This window comes from Dasypus novemcinctus, chromosome 8 (assembly GCF_030445035.2).
Source record: "Dasypus novemcinctus isolate mDasNov1 chromosome 8, mDasNov1.1.hap2, whole genome shotgun sequence".
Taxonomy (NCBI): domain Eukaryota; kingdom Metazoa; phylum Chordata; class Mammalia; order Cingulata; family Dasypodidae; genus Dasypus; species Dasypus novemcinctus.
Window position 1 is genome coordinate 103,544,817 of NC_080680.1, and position 12,047 is coordinate 103,556,863.

General features: G+C 43.5%; 1 protein-coding gene across 3 annotated transcripts in view; it reads left to right on the top strand.

Moving 5' to 3' along the window:
- ASTN2 (astrotactin 2) overlaps positions 1–12,047 on the top strand; it is a 950,369-nt gene that overhangs the window by 886,683 nt on the left and 51,639 nt on the right. For all 3 annotated transcript variants that reach the window (XM_058302487.1, XM_058302488.1, XM_058302489.1), the window contains one exon: positions 11,005–11,146. In XM_058302487.1, coding sequence (XP_058158470.1) covers positions 11,005–11,146 — 142 coding nt within the window. The remainder of the gene's footprint in view (positions 1–11,004; positions 11,147–12,047) is intronic.

The window sequence follows — 12,047 nt, forward strand, 5'->3', positions numbered from 1 at the left end:
CACAGGGGGTACCACAAAGCAGCATCAGGCCTTGTTCCACCTCATAGTCTAGTTGAGGAGACAACAGCCCATGGCACCACTATGAAAATACTAGATCATATCAGGAGATGTGCCAATTAATCCCAGTCCTGCCTCTTCAGGCAGATACATTCCTTTCCTGAGCATCAGTTTCCCCTTCTGGAAAAAGGGAATTTTCACTTCATCTCGCATTGCCTACCTCACTGAGTACCTGGGAGGCTTAAATATGATGAGGAGGGGTTCGCATGTCTTGCAAACTGTAAAGAGCTTTATAAAAGGAGAGGGCTGTTGTTGTAAAGGGGAGACAGGAACCAAGGTGTTAACCACCAACCTGGAAGGGTGGGCAGGGTGAGGTGAGGCAGGGCTGGGCAGACACAAAGAAGCAATAATGTTAATTAGGGAAATTTAAAATTTCCTGGGAGGTGGGGACCAGGCAGTTGGACCAAAGGCCAAATGGAGGGAACAAATTGATAGGGGAGCATAAAGGAAATTGGAGAGGAGCCGGAACATTGAGGTTATTCAGGTGAAGTCTGGGAGAGTGCTCAATGGACTTTCTTCTATCATGGTCAGTTTCTTTGTCAGAGAGAGATGGACTGTGTTGTAGAGAGTCTCACAGGGAGACAAGAGGCAAGGCCCATGTCCCCTGACTCCCAATTCAGTGGTCTTTCAAAAAGATCTGTTGGTCTCTTGCAATTGTTCTCAACACAGTTCAGAGGTGGATGCACAAGGAAGTCGTCGCTCCCCCCTGCCGAGCTCTGGAAGCTTGCAGTTCTACAGTGGAGGACAGGTGACAGGCGTGCAGGTCCCAAGAAGGACCAGTAGGGAGCAGATCACTTTAGGCCAGAGGGCACAGCAGGGAGTGCTAGCGGCAAGGAAGGCTTCTAGATCTAAGGTCAGCAGCCACGCTGCTTCATCTGCCCAGTCATTCTGCCCATGCCCAGTACTGCGGCTCAGGTGGTGGTCGGAAGGGGCCAGGTCCCTTTTCACAATGCTTCCAGGCCATGGGGGAGGAAGACAAAGAAATAGACAATGAGGGAAGGGCACAGGGCACTGTGGGCACCCGGAGGAGTGATGGGAGCCAGGGGTAGCCAAGAGAAACTTTGTGAAAGTATTGAAAATTGCTGAGAACTTAAAGGATGAGCAGGAGCCGTTTCCACATGTTCACAAAGCCTTGGCTGAGTCATTAGTTGCCGACCTCTCCAGCATCATCCCTCCTTCAATTCATTCCGTGGCTCCTTAATGAATAACTACAGGTTCCCCCTATTCTGCTAGATCTTGGGAAGATCACAGACAAGGCAGACAAGGCTTCTGAACTCAGTGATCTAAGTTCCCAGTAATAAAATAGAAAACAAAATGCTAAACAAACTGGCAAACCCAATAACTGCAGATGTCACTAGTGCTTGGAAAGCAATCAAGAGTTCTATGATGAGGAATAATTGAGGGTGGGCAGTATGTGTCTGCTTTAGACTGGGGTGGAATGCAGGAGGACCTCTCTGAGGAAGTAGAACTTCAGTTGAGATGTGAAGGGAAGGAGGTGCCAGCTCTGCTAGAGCTGGGAAAAAAGAATTCTGGAAGCCCCTATTCCCAGGAAGTTAGCCCTACATTTCCTGCCTCACAGCATCCTCATTTCCCCAACTCCTTTCTTTGTACATGGAATACATTAGCTCATTAGTGCTGCAACTCCATCTGTGTCACTGGTGGAGGTATCTGCAGGCTGATAAAGATCTTTTGCCATCACACTTTGTGCCCTGGTTGGTCTTTGGGACCAGACACTGACATACCTTAGTGGCTCCCAGGGGTGGTCTCCTCTCCCTCCTCCTATCTCCAGAAATGTCCATGTGACATTTTCAGTATCTTACCCAGTACTTTTTGAATTTCCCTTAACAAAGATCTCTTACATATGCATCACAATTTGCAAATTATAAAGTACTTTTATGGGCTTAAGTCAATCCTCATGAACTTCTTGCAGACTACATGCTGACGTTCTTGTTTTAGAGGTAAGGAGGCTGAGGATCATAGAGACAAAGCAATTAGGTGGCAGTGGGTGTTGCGATGGAAAAACCACAGGCTTTGGAATTGGATCAACCTGGGTTCAAATCCTGGCCTTACTATGTAGTAGCTGTGTAATTGGGCAACTTGCCTCAATTCTTTGAACCCCTCTTTTCTTGGCAAAATGGGCATAATAACCCTGGCCCTGCCAGATTATATGCTCTTTCACCACATTTGTGGACAGAGGGGCCCCTGGGGGCCATCATCGACAGGCACGGCTTCTGCCTTTTTGCACAGAGAGGGAGACATTGGATGAAGTGTTTGGCCCAGAGAAAGCTGAAAGTGTTGGAGGAACTGAGGATCTGATGAGAAGCACATTTTATACGCTGAGACCTTTTAACTTCACAGTAGTGTAATGCTTGGGAATGTGATTTTTAAAAGGAAAGAAAGAAAAGGAAGCCCTCCATGAAGGAGGGCAGTGAAGGTGGTGAACACACACTGTTGTCCTTGAAGGGTGATGGAGATGGGTGGGTGTCCTTCCCTCTACCCCACCCCCAGTCTGCTCCCCAGATCAGCCACCCTCACACATGTCAGCAATACCCACTAGAGCAAACATATCAGCATCATTGGTCCTTGAGATGGTGGGGATGACGTGGGCTTTTAAAACCCTAATTAGCCCAACTGAAGAAAAGGGCAGGCTTGATGAGCCAAGTGCATGTTAATGCTGAGGTTAACATTGCTAAATTCTGTATTAGTAATAAGTTGCAGGATGCTTAGTGGGTCACTCATAGAAGCAAGCAATATAATTCTCCCTTGCTAAGTGGGGCACCCTAAGGGATGGGGCTTTGCCCATGTGGTTCACAGCTGTGTCACAGCGCATAACCCCTTCCCTGTCACCTAGTGGGTTTTCAGTAACTGTTTGTGGACTATTTCAACAGTGAGGCTAACCAGGCTATCCTAGACCTCAGTGAGGAAGAGCTGTGCCAACTACTCTTTCTGCAAACTCCTCGAAGGCACATATCAGGTCTTTGTAGCAGATGTGCCTGGTGCTGGTCCATGCCTGTGTCACATAGCTGTGATGGATAGTTGGTGCTCACTCAGGCCCACTTTATGCTGCCAGTGACCCACCTCAAGTGCATACCATCTGCCTCTGCTCTTCCTGCCCCACAGCCTCCTGCAAGGCTGAGGGAGCTCCCTAGACCCAGTGCAAGCACAACTCAAAAAGTGTGGCAGTCAGGCACCCACAGGGAGCGCTCCGGCTCCCTGACTCTCAGGCAAACAATTCTAGAAGGCATTCTGTTCGCTTCTTGGGGCTTCTCTGCAAAATCAAGCCCCTGTCACTCACAGCAGCTAACTTGATCATGCGTCCTATGAGCACTTTCTCCCCTTTCCAGGCCCATTCTTCCCTTTCGTTCACTCCTGCTTTCTGGAATCACCTCCCAAATAGAGTGTCCACACTCAAGTCCTTGTCCTAGGCTCTGCTTTCCAGGGAACCCCAAATAAAACATTTGTCTTTATGTGTGTGTCCCCAGCTATCAGCTCAGTTTACAGTACACTGTAGATACTTTGGCTCATGAGACAAATATTTATGGAGAACCTGCTGTGTACAGGCACTGTTCTAAATGAGCAAGTCCTTTCTTTGTGGAACTTAGAGTGGGGATACAGACAACACAGTAATTCCTCAATCTGTAAGAACCAGTGATATGTTTTCTGAAGAGAAAGTAGAGGGCGAGGGGAGAAAGGGTGTCTGAGGATACCACTTTCTATTGGCAGCTGGATAAGACCATTCTGGGGAAGTGACATTTAAACACTGATCTGGAGCGGAGAGGGTGCGAGCCACACAAAGATATGGGAAGAGTTCGCCAGGCGTGGCGACTATAGTTGCAAAGGCCCTGCGTGGAGCATGCTTGGTGTGTTAGCAGGGGAGGAAGAATGCCAGCCTGGCTGGAGTGAGGGAGGGGGAAGGGAGGGCAGGCGGTGAAGTCAGAGAGGAAGATGGGGCCAGAGGAAACAGGGCTTGGAGATTCTCCGTGAATTCTTGTTGAATAATAGAATCTTTGTATTACCAGCCTTAGGTGGTGTTTTATGACAGGAAAGGCTCAGGTTTTGGAGTCTGACAGCTCTGGATTTGAATTCCAGCCTTGTTATTTAGATGGAAGTGTGACCTTGGGCAACTTTGCTTAAGATCTGTGACCTTTTTTTTTTTTTCATTTATAAAATGGCAGTCATAAAACTTCCCTCATAGGATTTGTATCAGGTAAGACTCCTGGTTGTAAGTAACAGAAAACAAGCAGAAACTAGCTTTGGCAGAAAATAGAAAATACTGATTCATGTATCTGCAACAATCGAGGGTAGTACTAGCTTCTAACACGACTGGATCCAGGTCTTCAAATGATGTCATCAGGACTTGGTCTGATTGGCCAGGCCTGAGCCCATCTCCTTCTGGGCCTTGACCTGGAAATACCTGACCATGGAACACCGTACCCATCTCTGAAGTGTGGAGAACCCCCACATTCAGGAGAACCCCTGAATAATATGGATGGAGACTGAAGGAGAACTGGTTCTGTGGGAAAAGGCAGTGCTACTGACGGAAGAAGGAGGAATGGGTTCAGAGCAGGTCAAATGAATAGATGTGTACTAGACGGCTGGCATGAGAACAAGCTGGCTCTCTCAGCAGTGTCCCGCGTGTAGTAGCTCTCAGTAGATATTTGCTAGACCCCCACTGCGCCTCCTTGAGCACTTCTTTTTTTGGCAATGCCTTCTCTCCTGTGCCACATGAGTCTTGTGCACTCCTGAAAGAGGCCATACAGAAGGCATCCTGGATTTTCTAACAAGAGTTTCTAATGCCAGATGCTGGCATTGGGGAGATGAGGTGGATAAAGGCTTCAACCACTGAAGTTCTGTTCACAGAATCCAGTACATAGCTTCACGGCCAACCCTGTGTTGGCTATGGTGACACAGAGGTGACCAAAAGCACACTTCTTGCCTTAAGCATCTTGCTCTCTGGAGACAAATGTGGTGTAGGAAAAGCACAGACCTTGGATCCTAGATGACCTGGTTCTGGCCTTTTCCATTCCTAGGTGGATGTTGTTAGACAACTTATGTAACTTGTTTCTCTTGAACCTGTTTCCTCATCTGTAAGAGCACACTTAACCTAATTTATTGGGTTATACTGAATATTAATCAAAACAGGGGCTATTTTGAATAATTAATCAAGACACTATAAGTAAACACCATCAAGCATTGTTCAGGCAAAACAATGAGGTAAATATTTCTCTTGCAAAATAATGAGATAAACGTTTCTCCTATCTTTTTCCCCCTCCATCCCTTCCTTCCAAAATTACTTCTTTTTGAGAAAAATAGAAAGGTTCTAGGGAGTTAAGTGCTATATAATGTATCTAAAACCAACTGAGTTTGATCACTAAAGATTTTGCCCTCAGAAAATATGATGAGTCTGATGGGAGATGAGGTAGAAGGGGTAGGGCAAGCACGAACATTTGTAAATCACACATGCATCAAGTACACTACCCATTAACTCATTCATTTCTTGTCCAGTTCTCTGAAATAGGTATACTCATGTATTTTCCGGAAGCAGATTTCTAAGAGTTTAATTATCCTACCCTAGATAAAATGGTTCACAAAAGGTGGAGCCTGGCTTCAAAACCAAGTCCTGTCTGCCCCTCAAACCCACTCTCTCTCCATTCCCTTATCCTGCCATGACAACTGAGGTGACAATCATTACGTGCTGGTTCTTTGCATTTAAAATCATTTCACCTTTTGGAAGAAATGAATCAATTGCGCTGATAAATGGGAGGTCCCCAAAGGTGCATTTTGGCCCTGACAGTGATTTCTATGTCTACCCAAGTAGAGGAAGGGGGGGGGGGCAAACCCCTGCTTCTCTGTGGTCACGGTAGATGGTAGACGAGAGAGAGGCCAGGCCCAGAACAGCCCCTAATTCCCCCGGCATTTCCTGAAAGAGTGTGGAGTCCTGAGCCTGGACTTTTCTGTCCACCTGGGCTAAATAATTCACTGTTCCTGCCCCTTCCATTTTGGAAATTTTTTGCTGCTTTTCTCCCAACCTGTTTTCAATTTGTTCTTGTGGCCGGCACTGACTGTGACCTCAACTCCGTCAGAAGCAAGAGTGTGAGGGGAGAAAGAGGGAGAGGGAAAACAAGGAGAAAGAGGATTGAAGGAGAAATGAAGGGAGAGGGAAAGAACCGAGGCAGGGGAGGGGGCTTTCAGCGAGTGGCTCCGGGCTCCGGTGGGCTGGTTCTGAAGCCTCGGCAGCATCGCAGTTAACTTGTCTGTGGAATATAATGAGCGCAAAGGCTCGAGGCTGAGTGGATGAGGAAATGTGGCGGGGTCTGGCCCGAGCCCACTCGGGTTACAGCCCCAGAAGAGCTGTAATGGGGAACAGGCACATTCCTGCACACGACTCCCAGCTCCCTATCTGTTTTCAAGGAAAGGAAAACAGAAAAAGAATGTTGGAGGCTTGGACGGGCCTGGGTGAGGCAGCAGCAGCGGCCTGGGTCCCGGGAGGGCCTGTCCTGCGGCTGGACAGCGTGCCAGGGAGGAGGGGACAGAGCAGGTCGGCCTCAAGGGAGGCCCGCGGACTCAGAGGCTAGGCAGCTGCCTTGGTTCTGAATTCTGCCCCTGCACGGCTGCAAGACCTTGAATGGGGGCGCACCCACCATTCCCCTTCCATCTGGAAATGAGGCAGGATTCTAGGATTCAACATTTTTAAGGCATAGAATTTTTAAATCATATATTTTGTCAAGTTTTTTTTTTTTTCCCAAAGTAAATTAAACCTGGACCATCAATTTAGAGAGTAGATCAAACTGGAGTTGGACTGGTAGAAGGTTGGGGAGACAGGACCCCAGCCCGCTCCCTCACTTCGTGCTCCCCCTGACCCCTGGGATTCTTTATATTCTAAATTGCAAACCATTGTTAGAATTGATTGCATATTAGAAACCTACTGAGCTCCTTACGGTTCTCCTGGACTTTTCACCTTTTTCAGAGATTCTCAATGGAAGGGCTCGGCACAGTGCCAGGCACAGAATAAATACTCACATTCACAAGCATCCATATGTCAAAACCATGTTAAATAAGATGGAGCAAGGGCTCCTGGGGCAGCTCTAAAATCTCTTCAGTTCTCAGCAATTTTTATCACATAGGCTGGCAATCGTTCCAAGAGTCAAGAGCCCACGTTTCTGTCCCAAGTGTACTTCTCACTCTCTGTGGCCATGGGTGTGCTGCTTTCCTTCTCTGGGTTCCAGTTTTGTCATTTGTGAAAGGAGCAAGTTGAATAAAAAAATCATCAGTAAGTGCTTCTCTCTCAATTCTTTTTGATGTTAATACCAATAATTAGAGCAACAAAACCAGTAATGAGAGCCAATATATTTTTGAGCTCTTACCATACACCAGACATGGTGCTAATTAATCTGTATACAGTATTTCTTGTGTAGCAATGCTGTAAGTTAGATACCATTATTATCCTTATTTTACAATTTAGGAAGCATAGAGCATTTTTAAGGGACTTGTCCAAGGCAATCTGTAAGTGTGGGCACACCAGGACTTAAATCCAGGCGGTGTCATTTCAGAGCTCAAACTCTTAACCACTGCACTGTGTTATTGTTTATCAAATTGTACAGCTGCCAAATGCCAAACCTGGTATATTATGGAATCACAAATGCATGTGTTGAATTGCACTGATCTGTATGTGTGCAAAGAGAAGCCCCAGACCTTCCCTAGTCCCCCTTCACCTCCTTCACCTGCCTTCATCTAAATTGCTTTTGAACCTTGTAAAAAAGAGTGTCAAGAAAAGCCACCTTACAATTTACTTTGTGGGTCTGCTCTTGTATTTCATAACACTTCGTATTGTCAGATTACAAACTGCAGAAGGTCGGTTTCATTTATTGTCTCATTCCCCAAACCCCTAGAACTGAGAAAGTGGCATGAATTCAATTGCAAATTGAATGAAATTGAGCAAGTTCCTTTCTAAGGCTGTCATTTTTAAACGGACTCTAGGAGGCATCAGAGTGTAAGAGAAAAGTTATCACTTTGGAGTTAGAAGGGCATGGGTTCAAATCTCAGTTCTGTCCTTTATTTAACTTCAAAACTATAATAAACTTAACAATATTTAACTCCTTAGGTTGCTGTGAAGATCCAAGGAAAAGGGGAAAAAAAGGCATGTTCAGTCAGGGCTCTTCCTTTTAACTTTTTATCAGTTGAAGGTCATTATATATATATATATATATAGTTCCAAGTAGAAGTGGGCACTAAATATCTTTAAATGCCCTTAACATGACTAGTTATATACTCCACGTTATCCAAATTCTTCACTTGAAATAAACCTATGAACCTTAGAAATTTGTGCCAATGTTACTGACCTGAAATGCTTATGAGCTTTTATCCATGGCCCAAAATCTTTTGAAGTTCATGAAAATATCTGGAAAGCTATGCCCATCTGAAAATGAATGTCAGCCATCTTTTGACTTCAAGACAATTAATACAGGCCACAAGTAGACTAACTTCCCTCATGAAGGGCCAACTCTTTCAATGGCTATCTTGAAATAAATTGAAAAGCAGACCAACATGGATCCAAGCTCAAAGAAAACAAATATAAACAGCCAGGCTTGGAATCCTGAGATACCAAATGAAATAAGGCCCTCACTCCACCAACAACTCCCATGTCTTTTTCCCTCTTTTCTTAACTTTTCCTCCCACCTTACCTTGCTCTGCTTTGGTGCCTATTGGAAGGGTAATACGGTTGGTTTATGGTTGCACTATAAAAGTAGCTGACATAAAAGACCTACAGAAGAAATATGGGATGCCACAACTTGTGATGAAAAATGGTTTCGTTTACCTCTTCGTTTCCAGTAAAAGCTCTGGTTCTTAAAAAAAAAAAATATTTTTCTAGACTCCAAGTTCATAAAATAGTTGTTATTAACCCCTCTACAAAGGTAAACTGAGACTTTGAGAAGTTAAGTGACTTTCAACGAGTGGCAGAAATATAAAATTCAGTCCCAAGTCTGTCTGGCAGTAGAAGCTGAAATTGCAAGTTGCTAACATTAGTCTGATTTAGACATTTGTTCTGGCATTGACAAATCAAGTCTATGACTTGTATATTGTCTTTGTATAAAGTAGAAAACATAAAATAGAAAACACTACTCATCAATCTCGCTGCATTGGACTATAGGGACAAATACATTATATAACTGTTGTTTGACCTAATTCCAGGGTCATCCAGGCAATTCAGTCAGACAAGTGTTACATGATTCACTTGGAAGTGAAGAATGAAACTTTTCTTTTAAAGACCAACAGGAAGTGCTCTGTATATTCTGCCCACCCAGTTTCCTGCTAGAGAATCAACAAGTGGCTTCTCTGGGTCTCAGTCTTCATAGACTGTTGGCCAATATTATTGTTCCATGATGGTTCCATTATGTTGGCTTGTCCTTAAATCCCGGTAGAGCAGATATAGTTGAACTGACAGCCTCCTCTTTATTACTGAATATGTAAGTGAGTAGAGAGGGGAGGAGACTCCACATCAAGCATGAAGCAGAACAAGAAAGCAACAGCTGTGAAGCCTCCTATTATTTCATGTTGTGTGGTATAAAATACCCCACATGTCAGTTTTGCTCGTAAATTATCCAATTTTAGAAATGGAAGGGAAGTTAGAGGCCATTTAGTCTGGCTCATTTACTTTATTTTTAAGTAATTTTTATTGATTTTTTCCTTGTTATAATACAATATGTGCTCATCATAAATAACTTAAAAAATAGGGATAAACAAAAATAAGGGGAGAAGAAGTATCCATTATCACACTTTAGAGACTGGTCCACTATTAAGCATTTGCTATATTTTCTTCTTTCTTTTTCTAAATATATATGCAGACAAATTTCCACCAAAAAATGGAGTCTTCTGTAATACTGCAACCTGATTTTTAAAATAGCAATGTCATTAATATCTTCTCCTATAACTTCATATTCTTTCACAATATGATTTTTAATGGCTATAAAATATTCCATTGTATCACTGAATTATAATTGAAATTACCATTTCTATATCATGATATAATTAGTTGTCTCTAAAGTCTTGCTAATATAAATAGTACTGCAATATTTATCCTCATAACTTAATCTTTATGCATATCTATGTTTTATTTGTTTCAAAAAATCCTGTGATTCAAACACCTTCACATGGCAGAGGAGGAAATTGAGGCTCAGAGATGGCAATTTAGTTGTGCATAATTATACAGCAAATAGACCCCAAGATTCCATATGTTCAGTTATTCTTTCTAGGCTCCTTTGTTTTCCAGTCATCTTTACTTGCAGTCTTTCCAGTAGACTGTAGCTGCTTCCTAAAATCAAAGGGCTGGATGGACTTGTACAAATCATGATGTTCAGGGATCGTTCTTTCACTGTCCTTTTCTATAACCATGACTTTCATTTCTAATCAGTCATGGAACTCGTTCACCCTTAACAGGACAGGATCTTTGTGTCTTATCTCAATCTAGTACTCCATGAATCCTCTATCAGTGCATAGGAGTGGTCACGTGACATGAAACCAATTTTACATCCTTAGCTAGCACACTTCCTTCATTATAAAAAGAAGGAAAATGCAATTCTGAGAAGAAAGGGCCTTGCTCAGGGATTTAAGAGGAAGTTGGTGGCAATGCCAAAGAAAAGCGCAAACCACAGTTGCTTTTTCACGCATTTTTACTACACAATAATTTGCCAAAGTTGAGCCACACTGCAACCTTATAAAGGTAGGTATTAGCATCCCTGCTTGGTAGATGAGAAAACTGAGACCTTCATTTAAACAAAGAATCATCTGAGCCTAGATGCTAACCTGCATCATTTTTAGATCCTGCAGTTTTTCTGTGTACCAATCCTCCTGATAATAGTAACCAGACAATTGATGGGTTTGGATGACAGTATGCATGTCTGTTCATCATGACCTCAGCTGGGGAGCTCATATTTCTTTGTCTCCCTCCAGGAGAATTCCTGAGTTTTGCTGATGACTTACTCTCTGGCCTGGGCACATCTTGTGTAGCAGCTGGTCGAAGCCATGGAGAGGTCCCTGAAGTCAGTATCTACTCGGTCATCTTCAAGTGTTTGGAGCCTGATGGTCTCTACAAGTAAGATATGTTGGGTGCATGGGGAGCACAAAGCAGACAGGACAATTGTAAGCCTGGGAAAGAAGGTATGGGTACTTCTGTCCAGGCCAGCCAAATGTTTTATGGCCAGTCTGTGTGTGAACCTTGAGATGTTAAGGTTTAGAAGTGTCCAATGGGGAAGTATGGCCATGATGAGTCAGTCACAGAATTGCACGACACTAGTGCTGAAGGGCCCAGGGAGGCTAGGAACTCAAACTCTTCTTCCTACTGATGAAATCTGCAACCCAGAGAGGGAAAGTGGCTTGCTGAAGATCACAGAATAAGTCCACAGGAAGAGCTGGTACAAGAGTCCCTGCCTGGTGTTCTTTTCTCTCTGTCATGTTGCTTCCTCTGAAAAGTATTAGATTAGCATATCTGTAGTATATATATATATACACACACATATCTTTTACATATATATATATATACATAGCATATCTGTAGTATATATATATATATACACACATATCTTTTAAAAATTACTAGATCCAATCAGTCCCTTGGATACAGTTCCTGTGTAGAGTGCATTGGAATCATTCCATCCAAACTTCTGTAGATGCAAGAAGCAGTTACTCTGAGACTCATATGTCAATCTCAGTAGGGAAAGGAGGCTTATTTTCTTTTGTTTCCCACTTCAGTAAGAGTTACTGCATCTGAATGTATCTGTTAAGCTATAACATAGATGTCTAGAGATCAAATCTCTTGATATGTCCTAATTATGAAACCATAGAGCACCTTTCTTGCCAAACTATAAAGTTACAATTCTAAGAAGTATAGCCTCATTGACCAGTTATTCAACTCACTCATTTGTTCTTTCATTCATGTATTCAGTGATTCATTCATCCATTTATCCATCCGTCTATCCATCCATCCATCCATCCAT